Genomic DNA, 17602 nt, shown 5'->3' with positions numbered 1-17602 from the left:
TATTTTGATTTTTAAAATAATAATTTAAATTTATAATATAATAATGGGTTAGACGTATTTTTCCCAAGGTTTAATTTAAAAGAAAAATCATATATATATATATATATATATATATATTAATTGAAAATAAAAAAATAAAAAACCACGACGAGCAACAAGAGTTGAGTAAGGAAAGTGGGAAACAAAGTACAAATTGATATTTCTGTTTTGTTTATTTAATTTATCGTTGCCAAGCAAATGCAGTGAGCAGAAAATGCAGATAGAGGCACTGCCCCCGGCTCTCCAACGCCCGTTTCAGCCTCCACTTTCTCTTGGATTCCCTTTCAAACCTTCTTTTTTAACTCCAGCCACACACGCCCCTTCGCACTTCAATACATATTCACGTTTTCAGCATTCAGTTAAGTTTCGTCGCTCTTTTGCAACGGTTACAGCGACCACCGAGAAGGTTGTTATTGACGACAGCGACACCACCAACGACGAACCGGGCTTCGTTAACATTGGCTACATATCGAGTGTTCATGGAATTCAGGGCGAGATTCGCGTCAAGCCAGCCACCGATTTTCCTCAACTGCGCTTTTCCACTGTAATGTTTTTCTTTTTATTTTTATGAATCTCTTGTTTGTGTTTGTGCAAGTTGCAGTGGCTAAGTAAGTTGTTTGTTGAGTAGCCTGGAAGAAGATGGTTGAAGAGCAAGGTTTTGGGTGGAGAAAGTGTTCATGAAGTTGAGCTGGAGGAAGGTAGAGAGCACCCTGCACTTAAGAGTTGGATACTCAAATTCAGAGGAATTGACACAGTGGACCAGGTTTTTCAATACCCCACACATACCCTTTCTAATATTATAAATTTTTTGTGAGAGCTTATTCAATGAGTTATTGTCACGTGAGAGCTTGTGTCATAACTCATAAATTTTATCATGAAAGTTATTGGAATAAGTTAAGAAGAGATTGTTTTGGTAATCCGAAAAGTACTAATATAGTGTATATAAACGTTGCCGCGATGAACTTAATATAGGAGTCATAAGCTATTTTCATGAGTTCAAATAAGCTCTCTCTAAGCTCTTCCAAATGTCCCTTATGTCAGTATATTTGTATATGTTAATTCAAGAAAGAGGAAGCACCTTAGTGAATTCATTTTTTGATAATCATATTTTAAAGTCAGTTTGATGCCACAATGACAAAAACAGATGTTACACTGTTAAAATTATTGCTGCTCGGAACTCGCCTTTATTTATTGCTCCTTGAAAGGGATGTTGCACTTGTGGTTGCAAGTGGAAGCGTCAAGTTTCCTATGTAGACCTGGCTCGTTCAATCATATGATATGCATACTTTTTGGCCTTGACTAATCAATACACCATGCAGGCTAAGAAGCTTATTGGTGCTACCTTGCTTGTGGTGGATGAAGACAGGCCGGAATTAGAGGAGGGTGAATTTTACACACATGATCTGATAGGGATGAAAGTTTTTATGAAGGTTTGTTCTAATCCCCAATCTTGTGTCTACATGAAGACAAACACTTTCTCCTGTCCTTATTCATTATTTAAAATTTTGCTAAAGCATCACCTACTAATAAAACAAAATTATCTCTCTTATATTCCTCAGCTGTTTTTCTGCTATATTTTCGAGTTTTGTATTAACTTGGTGATTCTCACCAGTGTGCTATTGTAACAGAAATGCCAACTGTTTGCCACATAATTTATACCCTTTCATAAAACAGGACTATTCCTTTTCTATTGAGCTCTTTTATAGATACATATCTGACTGCTAGCAAATGAAATGGCAAGTGCTAATATAGTGATAAAAATGAAAAGGGCAACTATGAATAACCTAAAGATATTGTTATATTGATTTGTATGAGCTTTGAATTTCTATTTTGGTATTCTTGCCACCTTATTGTGAGTTTTTAATCCACAATGCAATTTTTAAAGGTGTTGACCACGCTTGTTCCTATCAGGAAAATGGAAAACTTGTGGGAACTGTCATGAATGTTTTCAATAGTGGAGCCAATGACCTACTACAAATTGTACTTGATTCATCTTTTGATATGCTTGACAAAAGTGGCAAGTCAAGGTCAGCAGAAATAGATGCATCTGATCAGCTTGTTTTGGTACCTTTTGTTGAAGCCATTGTTCCAGATGTTGATATGAAAAGAAGACAAATGCATATTACACCACCCAAGGGACTCCTGGAATTAAATTTACGATTTGATGATAGGTCCAAAAAAGAAAGGCGCCAACTTGTGAGCCATACAACCCTAATACTTCACTACTAATTTGTTACTTTTAGGAGTTTTTATTGTCACTGAATATGTTTTTCTTCTTCTTAGTTGTGTGCTTAATTCCTCTTGCTATGTTACATTTCTCAGCTTCTACCTTTTAAAGGTGAATTGAGGCATAACTGTAACTCCCACAAAAAAAGGAACACAATTATGTATCATTTAAATATGATTTTTAGTACTTTTATTTTCCATTTGTATGTAAGTCATGCTGGCTGACTTACATTATACCAACCTGAGTGGAATTTGATTTTCATAAGGTGGCATTATGCTTTACATCTCAATATTTGTACTTGTATTATTTAGATTCTAAATTGCCTTTTATGGACTAGTTACTTTGTTGTTGTATCAATATTTAACTGGGATCTCTTTACCATGGATAATTGGTACAAATATTTAATTGGTTCTGGATAATTCACTTAATGGTGTCAGGAATGGAAAGAAAAGAAAAAGTTTCAAAAGCGTCTCATAGCAGCAAAAAAGAAACTCATTGAAATGGAGCAAAAACACATATTTCATGGATTTCAATATGGTGAGAAAGATCAATGGAGCTTGCTTAGTGATCAGATTGTTGGTGTAAATTCCAAATTGCTCCAGGAGGCTTTACAAAGTCTTGAGCGGCCAGCAAAGAGGCAAGTTAATATAACAACAACAAAAATGAAAGCCTGTTCCCACACAGTAGGGTCAGCTTCATAAGTTGAACAATGTGGTTGTGTACCATCCAAAAACAGTTCTTATTTCTTCAGCTAAGCCATTTAATTTTAGATCATTTTTAATGGTTTCACATAGAATCTTTCTTGGTCTATCTCTACTTCTAATTAGTAGGCTATCCTCCATTGGATATTGGAGGCTCTATTGGTCTTCTTCTCACATGTCCAAACCATCTTAGACATAATTCTAACAATTTTTCCTTAATTGATGTCACTCACTCCAACTTTCTCTCAATTGTAAACCGGAGTCATTTTAAGTTTTGACATCCTTGTCCACCACCCCCACAAAAATAAGAAAGATAAATTATTGTTGTAGTTAATATGTGGTCCGATGTCATTTCATGGGTGGTTGAAGTACTCGGTTTTGGACATCACCACCCATCCCTATTGATACTAAAATGATAGGACATATTAGCATCTTCTAATTCAATTATTCACTTCATTGCTTTTGAACTTTATCTAATTATCATCAACTTTTATGAAGTTACTTTCGAGGTCCGTATAGTTTTACTAAATTCTTACATAGGTTCTTATTGTTTAGAAGTTTTTAACAAAGCCCTTACACTCTTAAAGATATCTAAATGAATCCATACTCATTACAAAGAAGAAGAAGCAGAACAACAACAACAACAACAAAGCCTTATTCCACTAGGTGAGGTTGGCTACATGGATCACATGACACCATTCGGCATGGTTAAAAACCAAAGCTTTAGGAATGAGTCCTTACCCATTAATACATGACACCATTTGGCATGGTTAAAAATCAAAGCTTTAGGAATGAGTCCTTACCCATTAATGGTTGTTAAGACTCCATCAATTTTTTTTTTTAAATTATAGGAATTTTTTTGAATATTTAGATAAACCATAGAATATATTTGTCAAATACCACAATTGAATTAGTTCAAATACTTTACCTAAGTTCTCACATAGGTCCCTGTAGTTTGGTAAAAATTATCTGTCATTTGCAGGTAGGGGACCTACTTAAAAAAAGTGTGAGGATTTTGTTAAAAATATTAAATTACAGGGACTTATTTAAAAATTCAATAAAACTATAAAGATCTTCAAAGTAATGTAACTTTTTTTAAATCTTTTTTTGTCACCACTTCCTAGCCCTTGTTTATTGACAAAGGAAAAATTCCGTTTATGTATCCCTAGTTTCATTTGCTGGAATTTTTATTTATGTTTTTTTTTTTTACCTTTTTAAATCAGATGGAAAGTTGCTGAGTTGGTCGGTGCCATAGAAGCAAAGCTTATAAATTCTATCCAAATATCAGAGGAATATTTTTTAAATGGAGGTAAAAATAAGTTATTTAGAGATATGCAAGAGAAGGGACTTGAGCTCATGTCTAAGGGGAAAATGGCTATTGTCTTTCTCTTGAATGACAAAGAGCATCAGGGGAGCATTTCTGACTCTAACAAGGTTGAAAATGAAGCAATTGACACTTCGGTACTTCACATGTTTCAAAAGGTACTACAGTGAAAATTTTGTAAAGGTTGTAAATTTGTGTTTTAATTATTTACTTTTGGTAAATATCCTTGTGATAACGATTCATTGTTGCGAAAAATTATTTTTTCCATGATCCATCAGATGGATCTTGTGTTTAATTTAATTATAGCTGAACAATAATCTCTTCAACAAATACTTGAAGGGATAAAAAAAACACCAGCAGTTAATGTTCTGTTCTTGTTCACTTCCATTATTTTGAAGAGAATGTATTATGTTCTATTATATGTTTCTTCCTTTTTCTACCTTGATGATATAAGTTAGGCTCATTTGTGAAGTATTATCTGACTAAGTATCTTTTGGAGCGACTATACTGAATAGTTTTCCTTCATCTAATGATTTTGCAGGTCAAAGATCATGTTTCTGTGCCTTTAATTTTGGTTTCCTCAGCCCAACAAATTCAGTCTTTTAGGAATCTGTTTACAAGCAACAATTACTTCGCATTTGACTCTGAAAAGGTTCACATCACACCAAGGATCTCTTTTTATATCATGTATTATCTCAGTTAGATATGTACTAAAGTTTGTCACTGTTGCATATCTCTTGTTCTATCCCAAATAACATACACTGAGGTTCAGAATTTTTGGTTGAAAGGAAAGGTCATATAACTTTAGTTTCCAAATGGCTTTCATCTTGAAATTCTACTTTACCTTTACTTCTTGTTATAACAATGTTTGGTCTTGTCTCATTGTCAATATTGTATTATGAATAATATGCCATCCACCCATATTGGTTTAGTCCGGGGAAGTGTAAAGGATGGAATATTGTTTGGTCATTGCTTGTTAACTGAAAATTTCAATATTGCATTGCAGTAACCTTTAACTTATGGTATTTTACCTTTAAAGATATCATATGTCTACCATGAATCATACTATCTTACACTGGAGAAGTGAAGTGATGTTCCATCTGCAAGCAACAACATTCAATTGATAGACAAAACATCATTAGCCTTTTTTATTTTAAAATATAATTCTAGTGCCGAGCTCTTCTCATGCCTGTGTAATTGGCTTTTTGCATAATATCATATTTTAACCCTCTTTCAGGTATGGTTTTTGGAGGAAGAGAAGCTGCCAGTAATTAGCAGTTTGCCCAAGGGACAGAACAAATATAAGATTTTAATGAAATCACCTTGGGAAATACTCCAATCTCCAGTTGGATCTGGGGGACTTATTAGCTTGTTTTCAAACCATAGTATTGCAGATAATCTTATTGACATGGGTGTTGAGTACATTGAGGTTAGATTATTTTTTCTTTTTCTCTTTATATTGAGATTGATGCATGCATATTGTACATTTACACTTTTACTTGTCAAGACTTAAGCTGTAATGCATAACTCTATGAGTAAAACAGAGCAAGGGCATTTTTGTTAGGTTTTTTAGTTGCTGATTTGATGCATCTACTTTTAGTGTTGACTCATTGTTGCAGCTATACAGTTACTTAATGGTGTATACTTTCCTTGATTCATTTGTAATGTACATACATTCTTGCAGGTTTGCTGCACAAGTGAAAAAATGGCCGGTGGAAACTCTCTACTTCTTGGGTTGATTAATTCACGGGAAGCCAAGATTGGGATACAAATTTCGCCTAAAATCACTGATTCGGAAGAAAACTTTGACTTGATATTCTCGATGGACTTTGTAAAGAAGTTAACGAAGCAAAGCAACAAACTCCAATTTGATGCAATCCCAAAGGCACATTCCTTTGTTGAGAAAGTTGACAAAGAATGGGTTACTCTCACCTCGTCCACCCCCAATTCATATGAGCTCTCTTGTAGCATATATAGTTCCTTAAACGCATGTTCGTTGGATAAGGTTTGTATAGTGGAGGTTAGAGAATAATTCAATAAATTATATTGATTTAGTGATGAGAGGGAATATTCATGTATTAAATGACAGCCCCAATAGATTAGATAGTATTAGTACTTCGTAATACTCATGTATGAGAGAGAAAGAAATCACAAATGCCCCAAAAAACAAAAAATATGGGCATATATATGATGTATCGTGTATGATATTCCTTTAATATGTGGAATTTTTTATGTAGACACGAGATTCAACCATATTTTATGAATGAGATTTACCATTTGAGCTGGATATGATTTTAAGTCATTGATGGTGTAATTTCCTGGTTAAATGCATTTTTGTTTATTTATTTTGAAGCTTACTTTTAATGTTTATTGATCAAGCTAAGCTTTCAAGTGTTTCTACGTCCCAACGTGTTGTTGAAGGTGGTGGATACATGCAAAGCTATTGTAATGTCCGAAGTCATTGGATGAATCAGCAGAATAATAGTAAATGAAAAGCAAGAATTTATATATACATGGTGACTCTTTAGGTGCTTTGTTTATAGGATTCTGATGGGAATAATTCACAATTATAACATCAATGTATAGTCATGAGGCAGTCTTTGTAAAGTGTGGATTTCTTAACCCTTATATATGTTGGAACCCGTAAGGTGGGGTGTAAATAAGTGCTAAGAATCCTCTAAGGGCGTATGGAGCAACATATACGTGCAGGTTTATAAGTGGAATGAGCTTTGCACAAAGCGTTATTCACTAACTTTGGTTTCCACGAATTTTGCACAAAGCAGTATTAACCAGCTTTTCCTAAAAAAAATTATAAAATCCGTAAATATTTTAGACAATAACACCAACAGCATATAACTAAAAAAATACAAAAAAGAATAGATAAATGGATATATTATTCTAATAAAATATTTTTTTCCCTTTTTAGATTATGTTTCAAAGACATTTTAGTTAGTTTCTAATTTTTTTTCTAACTATAAAGTTTGTGTGGCAGTTGATAATAAACTTTTTTAGTAATTTTTTAATAATTTTTATCATTTTTGAAATGTTATTTGAAGTAGTTATAATTTTTTTTATCCTAAATATATTTATCCTTTGATTATTCTTTTTAAATAAAATCACGTTTTTATTATTTTTCTAGTATTTTATGCTTTTTAAGTTAATTTTATTAAATATTTATAATTTAATAAACTAATTTTTCAATTTTAAGATATTAAAGCTTCTAGTTAGTTTTTAGTTAATTTTATGAAACATAATCTTTTCTTAAGCCATTAGTTATCGAAAATCATATTAGGATTTTGACTAATTTAATAACTTCTATTCAAAATTTTACAAACATTAGATTAATTAGTTTAATGTTCTGTTTTATTAATTACTCAATATTTTTTTTTAACCCACAATCATTTTTTAAAATCTAAAATTATTATTTTTATATAAAAGCTAAAATTAATTATTCGAAGTTATAAATTCGTTTATTCATTTTAAACAAGTTTTTATTCGTTTAGATAATAACTGAAAACCCTGCCTAGACCAATATTTGTGACGCAAACGCAAGAAGCAACGCTTTGAGTTCAGCGAGTAAGAAAAGAAGCAACGCTGATTTGATTTTCGTTATTTTGCTTGCCGTACTTCAATCGATTCTTCTACGAATGTTAATTAACTTACTTTCTGCATTTTCATAGTTGCAAAAATATGGATATATTTAATTGTTTGTTAATATGATATGATTCTGTGTTATTCCTCATTTTCACTTGTGTTTGTGGATCTGACTTTTATTTATTTATGTATTTTTCCTTGTATGATACTCTGTTTGCCCGTTCCATTATGTTTCACATTTTGTTGCAATTTGTGTTTTGCAGTATATTTGATTTTGCACACAAACTGTTTGATATGTGTTCTGAAACATGGGGAAGGGGAACCACAAACAAATTGTGATTTATGGGGTCCAATATTCAATTTTATTAATGAAAATGTTCACAACAAATTCTTTTGACATACCCCTTGCTTTGGTTCTCACTTGTTTATTGGACCACATATGATATGAGTATGACACAATATATCTTTGATATGAATTGTGACAGTACTCACAGAGCAAGGAATCTGAAAAACGTGCTAGCTGTAGCTGCATATTCAAGCTCTGAGTTAATGATTTCTTGTAGAATGATCATGGCATCTTTCTAAGTATTTTCCAGTGTTCAGTTGTTGATGGAATGACTTCAAATTTGAATTATCTTGGCTACCATTTAGCACAATAAGTCAATTTTTTTTGAACTAGTTGCATCATTTGTAAAATATTTTCTGAGATGCAACAAATTGAGTAAGTGCATGTTGTAATGGAATTGTTATACATAAACATATGATAAACTTCTTTCTGCATGTCTTCTAGGATTTTCTAATGAAGAAAATTGCTGTAGTGTAAAATTGAGTTAGGAACTCTACCAAACCCAAGATTGATCCTAGTTTGTACTCAATATTTTGTTAGTCATGGAATCAAATACACAAAGGAATTGAAGATCCTCATTCTATACAACTTTCTTTATCTTTGTTTTTTTGCACCTATTTAGGATGAAATTTTGCACTCCTCTTTCTGTTGTAATCTTTCTTTTATACCTTCTCCCTCCCATCATTTAGGTTTCTAATTTTAATTTTTTCTGCTAACAAGATTCCTATAATGTGTGCCATCCTATGCAGGGAAGTAGGTTGTGGATATTGATAGAAACAAATGAGATCCGACGCCTTCCAAACAGCTAACATTTATCGCCTTCTTCTCAAGGCAGTCAAGAAACATATTGGGAAGGAAGAGAACAAGAGACATTTTATAGAATTTGTAACCTCAGAGTTCCGTAACAACCGAAATTTGTCTGACTGTGTGGCTATCCAACAGAAAATAAAGCTTGCTCGTGATTATACTTTTCTTCTTAACAGTGTACACCATCACAAGGTATTGCTCTCTGATTCATTTTTCGTTCAAGATTCAAATAGTCATTTGTTTGTACCCGTGGGTAAGAAGTTTGATTGAACCGTTGTTATTGGCCAAACAATGAGATTTACACCAACTCGTTTAGTTATAAACAAGGTGTCAAGTGTCAACACTTAACAGCTTTAGTTAAGGTATGCATATTGTTAAATTAAAATAAGCACAGAAGACTAAGAGGATGTGGTTTTTGAGTAGTGATCAGCATCACTGAGGTGTGGCTGAGCCTGGAGAAAACCAATGCAGATTCTGTCATATCATTGATATCATTTTTTTACTCATTTTATTGTGAATAAATATATTTTTCAAGAAAACTACGTTTTATCCATCTGGCTTTTTGACCATGCATCATTGTTGACATTTTTGCAGGATTTACTTTTTTCATACAATATTGCCGTGGATAGGTCAGATGAAGTAAAAAGGACTCTTGGAAAATCTGCTTCTAGTGTTGGTCTTCAGCTTCCCGAGGTTTATCAGCCATAATGATTGGTAGTGTTCATTTTTGCATGCATGGAACATGCCTTTGTACTACACTGTAGATTTTGGTGGGGTGACTGTTTCTTCTGAATGAAAAAAATGGTTTCATAGCTTTTTATCCAGAACGAAAAAACTTAACGAAGAGTAAGAGGAATGGGATTTAGTGCTGATGAATAAATTATATCATTCACTCATTAGTTCATTTCTTTCTAATAAGAAAATCTATTATACAATTGTAATAGATATATTTCTTTCCAATTAAGTGCATGTCTTTCAAGGTTTCTAATTTTGAGTTGCTTCTACGGATGTTTGCAATTCAAATTCAGGTCTAGGTTTAGGTTGTTTCCTTTTGGAATTTTATTGCTAGCTTGGCGAACTCCATCTAATAAATGTCTTATTCATACATTTTGGCCCAATTTGGATAGCTCACATTATGAGACTTTTTTAATTCTAAAACTATTTTAAGTTGATTTTAATTTATTTATTTTTTATGTTATCCCCCCCCCCCCCCCCCCCCCTCTTTTATAATGTTTATTAGAAAAATTATTGAAATTGGTTAAAATAGCCCTGATTTCGGATGTTACATTCCCATTTTGAATTAATTTTTCATGGTTAGCACTTGAGCTTTGTAGAATATATAAGTTTTGGGTCTCAAGTAAATTTATTGGAAGTGTTTTTTTTTTTTTAGTGTAGAAGTGGTTAGATTATGCGGAAAAGTATATTTATGCAGAAAAATTTGTAAGTTCAATTCATGCTTGAAATCCCAATGTTTGGGTTTGATTTCTGTCATTGAGCATTTAATTTGAGAAGATTTGTTCTTAAAAGTAAATTAATTTTAACACGCATGGTTCAAATTATAGTATTAACGAACTTACAAGAAATGTTGAGAAAGTCATTTTTTTTCTCTTATAAAGAAGAATGGAATACACCCTCGTGTAATATTGTCAATCGGCATTGTGTTTTTTTGCACAATAAAGATAAGATAAAATAAAATATAATAAGAAAAATTAGATTTAAGAGAAGCTCAAGGCTTGTTAGATCAAGATGCTCAAGAGCCCCAAATCAACCAAAAGATCTCCATTATAGTTTTCATTCTCCTTATTATTAGTTTGATTTAATTTAATTTTTGTTTTTTTAGATTTAATTAGATCATCTAATTTTTAGAATGAGTTGAATTTGATTCCTCCATTCAACCAGTCCAAATCGATAATGGTAAAGGTGTCATTCCCTTTAGTGAATGTGGAACTACCTTGGATCTACTGGTTTTTAAATGAACGGTTAGATTTTCCTTTTTATTTCTTATTTTCTTTTACTCAATCTTTTCCAACACAACCTTGCCCCTTTCTCTCCACCCACTGCTGGAAACAACAGCCAACAACAATAATACCGGCCACCGCTGACGACACTTTTATTGTATTCACTTTTGCCCTAAAACCTTGTTAGCTTCTAAAACCTACGTAGAGTTGTGTTGTTGGTTTGTTTTCTGAATTTTTGCAGGTTTGGGTTAAGAAGGGAGAGTTGGGGTGCGGTGGTTCGAAGCGTTGTATTGTCTCGTCATCCTAATTAACGGTTTAAGGGTTTTGGGGATGAAGCCGCGACAAAAGCTACAGAGGGAATAGAACACCGTCGGAACAACGTAACGCCGCCCTGGGAATGTCCCTGGTGGCGTACGGTTGTCTGTGACTGTGGGAAGAGAGGGGATAAAACCGGAAAAAGATAAATAAAAAAAAGAAAATAAAGAATAATCTCAGCCACCAGCTAAGAAAAAGAAGGATCTAACGGCTGTAAAGTCATTTCCCACGGTGGAGACCTTTTAAGGTTTCCGACCTTAGCTGTTTCTTCACAGACTTGACGGTGGTAGATGAAACGACAAAAACAAATTGAAACTTTTTTAAAAATTAAAAAACTTAATTAAATAAAAAAATAGAGGATTAAAAATTAATTTAACCTATGATTATCATAAAATTCAATAAAATAATACATAGTTTAGAATTTTTTATATTAATATTAATATGGTAATATCAATATATTATGATGTTATGTGAACTTTACATACTTGAGTATTTTTTAATAGTTAATTCTTTAACTTTTTATTGATCACGAAAAAAAATCTTAATTAATCTAGAGTTTGATCGAAAGGTAACTAAAATTAGATTAAGAATTATCTTTGTCAAAGATCGAACTCAAATAATACGTAAATGATTCAATCTTAACTTTACATTAATCATTTATTCTAATTATTTGGTTAGGTTTTTTTAGTATATAAAACTAAATAATAAATATTTGGGCAATATTATTAAATTTGTTAGAAACAATGTAAGGTTTTTTTTTTTTTTTTTAACAGGGATTGACAATTTATGAATGTTGTGAATGACAAGAGTTCAGGAGTGGCAAAGAATATGACTTGCCTCAGAGAACAAACAACTGACAACTCCTAAGAAGTTGCCTGTTGGGAAGGTATTTACAGTTAAACAAACCTTATAAATAATAGACAAGTAAGAATCAGACATATATTAATGTGTAGTGTAATTGTCAGGCATCATCTTTACAGGTCTGCATGAAGCTTTTGAGCTAACTAGCAGCCTTGTCAAGAAAAGAACCCAAACTTCTGTTTTATCCATTTCTCATATATATAAGAACTCTCATTTGTAACAAACATATGCACCTCCTGGTCCTTGAATTTAGAGACTTTCCTTCACTGCTTTTTAGGTTCCTGAAATCCCCTATTACTTTTCTTGTTCCAAACAGCTTTTTCTTCCTTATCCGAAAAACATATAGCAACACAAATGGCTAATGAGCAAATGAAGCCTATTGCCACCCTTCTTTTGGGGCTGAACTTCTGCATGTATGCCATAGTTTTGGGCATTGGTGGATGGGCCATGAACAGAGCAATAGATCATGGTTTTATTATAGGCAAGAAAATTTAAAATGTCGCCATATTTCCTCTCATGTAACCAACCATTCTTTGTGTTTCTTCAGCTTGCTTATGTTGTTAAGAAACTATGCACTATGCAGGTCCAGAATTAAAACTGCCAGCACATTTTTCACCCTTGTTCTTCCCAATGGGAAATGCATCCACTGGATTCTTTGTCACATTTGCTTTGCTTGCTGGAGTGGTTGGTGCTGCATCGGCAATTTCAGGAATCAATCATATCCGGTCATGGACTTCAGAAAGCTTGCCATCTGCAGCTTCAGTTGCTACAATGGCTTGGACTCTTACACTCCTGGCCATGGGGTAGGCTTTTCTCTATTATCTCTATTCTTCATCCCTTCCCAAAAATAATTATGTGGCATTATTTTACTTATCTAACTAGAATTAATTTTATGCAGCTTTGCCTGGAAAGAGATTGAGATTCATATCAGAAATGCACGCCTGGTAAGACAGGAAGATTCATTGACGTTCTTAAAAACTTTCTTGTAGTGTATTTTCAACTGACAGAACTCTGAAATGTCTAATTTTGCAGAAAACAATGGAGGCTTTTATAATTATACTTTCAGCTACACAGCTTTTCTACATTGTTGCTATTCACGGTGCTGCTGCGTATAGAAGATAAACTTGAAGGTTGAGGGAATGTGTTTTTTTTTTTTGTTGGCCTTGAAGAGTTGTATTTGTGTGCTTGTATTTTTCTCTCCCTCTCTTGCTTTTTCTTTTCTCTTTGGTTTATGTACTCTTTCTGTCTGAACAATCAAGACTTTTAATTCATTTAAGTTAAAGGAGAATTAGCATTGTGGTGTGATATGAACGTTTGGAATTTGGATTTGTATGAATCAAGAATATGTATGTCATTTACAAGAGCAATAAAGGAGAACACTATCTTTACTTTTCTATTTTTCTTTTCCTCCAACTTTCTTAGGATTAAGCTGTGAGCATTGATCATGACAGAGACATCAGGCTGCATAGCCTTGATAAGCGTTTGTAAGTCTTCAAGGAACATGGTACAATAGAAATAGAATCTAAACATTTGCACTCAAAGACCATGTATGCAAAGTCGAACAGATTTCTAGATCTTTTTAAAAGGGTCTATTTCCTAGAAAAGCAGTTCACGCACAGTAATTACAAAATCTTCAGTTGGTATCCCCAGGATGGTCTATGTGAAAAACATGAAAGAATAATCTTTGAACCATAACCCTGACAAGAAAAACCATTTATCAAACAATGACATTTCCATGACCAGGGCAGGAACAAAGTTTCATCAGTCTACAATGAAGTTCTCAAGGTGATAGCTAACTAAGGACATTTGAACAGGGACACATCCGAGGTATGATTGCACCATAAGTTAGAACATGAAGAATCCTGCTTTGTTATGGTTCTGGTAGTTAATCTGATTAAAGATGAACTTGTAAAGTTACACCCAAAGAGCTGCGCTGCAAACAGTTGTAAGTGCTTTATGCATGAGAATCGTGAATTAGATCATAAAGATCAAAGTGAATTTTCTTACGGTAGTTTCTATGTCTCACTGCTGGCCCACTGCTGCTCTACATTATTAGAAAGGGTGAAATAAACATTACTATGACAAGTTCCATGTCGCAGAATTAACAAATCAGTTTGAAAGACTGAAACTGTTGTTAGCACAATAACTTCAAACAAACGTAATGTAAACAAACGTTGTATGTATTATACAGTTTGGCCTGGTTGCCTGCTATATTTTTGAAAAGCTTAAAGGAGATAATCTAAATCAAAATATCACAAAATTCTTCTAAATCTTCACAAGTTTGACCCATCATTTGAGATACTCACGCTTGACGCTTGTATCTTGTATTTCTGCAAGAAAAACAGAGGGTTGTCAACCATAACTTGATTTGCAAGTTTAAAATGTATAATTGTATACTGATAGAGCAATATACTACTACAATAATCCCCAAAATGAGCATTATTAGAAAGAATAATATAACTTAAAAAACCAATTGATACCACATGAAAAACTAAGAAGTACATCTTAGTGCATGTTTGGTTTGCAGTTAAGATTATTTTAGTGCACGTTCCAATGCAGATCCAAAAGTAAAATAAAAGCAAAAGTAAGGGTCCTGATCGTTTTACAGAATGACTTTTGCCTCAAAAGTCATTTTGCACCAGATTTCCAAACATGCACTTAATAATTTAAATCTGTGTCCAAAAGGCATGAATATTTGATAACGCTCAGAATAAAATGCACACACTCTTATTTTACAAGAATCATGCCCTCCCATTGTGCTCATGAATCTCATGAACAAGACAGTGTCAACAACAAAAGAAGACAATAAAATTACAAGACAGTTGGAGAATAAGAGATCCTCCATAGCAAAGAATTTGGAAAATGAATAACAGAAAAAGACAAATCACTAATGGAGAAAAGTTACTAAACCACTCTGTGTATGCTACAGAAACCCACTTAAAAAGATCATGTGTTTAAAACCAAATTGAATCTGATTGCCTAATCACATTCCAAAACAGCTGCTCAGCCAAGCAGATCTCGTAAAAAATATGAGCATTGTGCTCTTCCCAAATGCACCAAATAATATCATGGATTGATAGTCACAAATTTAGCATCTTCATTTGTATTGAAACCATCAAAGCTAGCATCTACAAATTGGTCCAAAGACCCATGACACACCCCGCACTCACCAATGACAAACAACCAATGATTAGTGAAAGAAAACACCACCAAACTTCCCTCTAATAATTTAAAAGTCTCAAAACGCAAATTACCAAACCAATTAGAATTTAGAAACAAAGCAACAAGATATGCACTAAAAACAACCATAAGCAAGCATACAGGAGGCGAGCAAATTTATCTATGTATCATGTAAATGCAACCTTTTAAGTTGAAAGAGAATCCACACAGGCATGATTTTACAAGGTAAAATAACTTCAAGGAAAAACCTGAAATTATCTATTTGAACTTGACAGAACTTCAAACAATCCACAGCAACTCAACCAGGAGGTCTTTTGCACCAAATTTGGAGCCAATGCTACATGAGGCTGCAAATTAATTCAGCAAAGAAAAACACATTTAAAATTAGTTTTTCACCAAAAACTTACAAATATTGTAAAACTTGTAATGTATATGAGAGAAAATGTAAAACCTGATTTTCAGAACATTTTGCAGTCTTACAATCCTTAATATGTTCTTCACCATTGGTAAATTTAGTGAAAGGACTAGCAGGCGGTGAAGTTAACATTTTACTATCACATTCCTTTGGCTTAGGCTCCTCCACACTTGACATTGTCACATTCTCATTGGTTAAGGAATATACGTTATCGTCATTTATCTTCATTGCGAGATTGGTCACTTCTACTGGATGGACTACTGACTTCTCTAGTAACATTCCAGTATCACTCTTTTCCACCTCAGACACAGAAGCCATGGCTGTAACTAAATTAACAGAAGAGTCAGCAGGTGAATTAACAGTCTCCTCAACTGGTGGCATTTCAGTAATTGAAGTCATTTTGGAAGGGGAAGAATCAATGGACTTAACCAACTTATGACTTGCAACTGCCTCTTCAACTGAATTACAATTTCCATCCTTTGAGTTCTTCTCAGCGAGGGATTGACCCTTTGGAGTATTGCCACCATTCCCATTCTCAAAACTTGCATTTTTGCTCTCAAAACACTCCTCAGACTTCAAACCTCTCTCTACCAAAACAACACCATCTTCCTTTCCTCCCAACACCTGGTCAATCTTGACATCACTAACAACTTCTTCCAGGGACCCGACGACATCAGGAGCATGCGGTTGAGCAGCTGATGGCCCTCTCTCTTCCAGATCTTCACTCCCATCATTGAATGGATTACGATGGTCACCATGTTCACGAAATGCAGGAGAATTACCCTCACCACCATCACTTCCTTTCTCATCCCGCGACTTCAAATCACCATTTCCTATTATTTACACAATCAATCAAACTATTGTCAATTAAAACAACCAAATTAACAAATACTAATGTACCCAACTCAACTACCCCAACCACAATCAATCACAGCTGCATATTCCCAACGTAATTTTTTTAAAAAATCCCAATGAAAGTAAAACAAAACAATAATAATTAACAGAACCCCATCTACCCAAATAGAACAAAAAGAGATATAATATACAACTGAAAAGGACCCATCTATTATTAATTGCCAGATGCACATGCATTTGAATGAAAAATGGTACCTTTGGGCTTGTTGGTTGATGGGTTGATGCTGTTTTTCTTTGCCTTATTTTTTTTGGCAGCTTTTCTCTTCCTAGCACCTGAAGGCATGATCTGGAGAGTGACAGCGAACTGTTAATAGCTATGTCTTTTGCACTAAATATATATCGTATGTAATGCAGCGACACAGCAAAGAGAAATATTAGGCTTCTGAAAAAGGTATCATGTCTGTCATGTTCAAGCTTCAAAGTTCAAACTGCGGAACTACCCACCAAGAAAAGTTTCAAACTTTCAAATTTGTCTTTATGGTAACAATTAATTAAAAATAACAAATTACCGTTTTTGGGATCTGTTTTGGATTTTCATAAGATTACTGTTTACTTTTGACCAAATTATTGTGAACACCACCTGTCACCCATCAAAAGCAAAAAAATCTTCTTAATTTCAAATGGCCTTTTAAAATAGTATAAATTATTAAGATTTAAAATTAAGACAACATAATTATCAGTAAGGGGAGAAAAAGAAACGTGTAACTATTGATTTATTATTATTATTAAAAGAATTAATGCCTAATTGTTAGTCCAAATATATCTTTGATCGATGTAAAGTTGTGATGTTGGGTTGTTTCTCAATCAACAGCCGACCTTATAAATCAATATAAGTTTCTTATTCTCGTTAGCATGTTGCTTAGAAAACTTTTAAAAAAATCATCAATCCAAAATTATTTCAAGTAAAGTATGTTTAATCT

The 17602-nt window shown here is 33.3% G+C and overlaps 4 protein-coding genes across 4 annotated transcripts; 3 read left to right on the top strand and 1 right to left on the bottom strand.

The window, feature by feature from the left end:
• Positions 1–217: 217 nt before the first annotated feature.
• LOC114421750 lies at positions 218–6593 on the top strand. The gene is made up of 9 exons (XM_028387814.1): positions 218–583; positions 668–802; positions 1359–1469; positions 1951–2235; positions 2704–2903; positions 4191–4449; positions 4833–4943; positions 5529–5720; positions 5976–6593. The coding sequence occupies exons 1-9, from the start codon at positions 254–256 to the stop codon at positions 6321–6323; spliced, it is 1971 nt and encodes a 656-aa protein (XP_028243615.1). The 5' UTR covers positions 218–253; the 3' UTR covers positions 6324–6593.
• Positions 6594–7787: 1194 nt separating this feature from the next.
• Positions 7788–10156, top strand: LOC114421749. The gene is made up of 3 exons (XM_028387813.1): positions 7788–7867; positions 8981–9230; positions 9633–10156. Exons 2-3 carry the CDS (start codon positions 9012–9014, stop codon positions 9744–9746), a joined length of 333 nt encoding a protein of 110 aa, XP_028243614.1. The 5' UTR covers positions 7788–7867; positions 8981–9011; the 3' UTR covers positions 9747–10156.
• Positions 10157–12364: 2208 nt separating this feature from the next.
• Positions 12365–13568, top strand: LOC114421748 (membrane protein PM19L-like). Its single transcript, XM_028387812.1, has 4 exons — positions 12365–12653; positions 12756–12975; positions 13071–13116; positions 13205–13568. Exons 1-4 carry the CDS (start codon positions 12527–12529, stop codon positions 13292–13294), a joined length of 483 nt encoding a protein of 160 aa, XP_028243613.1. The 5' UTR covers positions 12365–12526; the 3' UTR covers positions 13295–13568.
• Positions 13569–14221: 653 nt separating this feature from the next.
• Positions 14222–17138, bottom strand: LOC114421747. The gene is made up of 4 exons (XM_028387811.1): positions 16878–17138; positions 15804–16600; positions 15601–15699; positions 14222–14502 (listed from the first exon to the last, which is right to left on the bottom strand). The coding sequence occupies exons 1-3, from the start codon at positions 16963–16965 to the stop codon at positions 15607–15609; spliced, it is 978 nt and encodes a 325-aa protein (XP_028243612.1). The 5' UTR covers positions 16966–17138; the 3' UTR covers positions 14222–14502; positions 15601–15606.
• Between the last annotated feature and the right edge of the window lie 464 nt (positions 17139–17602).

Source organism: Glycine soja, chromosome 8, assembly GCF_004193775.1.
Source record: "Glycine soja cultivar W05 chromosome 8, ASM419377v2, whole genome shotgun sequence".
Lineage (NCBI taxonomy): Eukaryota > Viridiplantae > Streptophyta > Magnoliopsida > Fabales > Fabaceae > Glycine > Glycine soja.
This window is presented reverse-complemented; position numbering and strand designations above follow the sequence as displayed.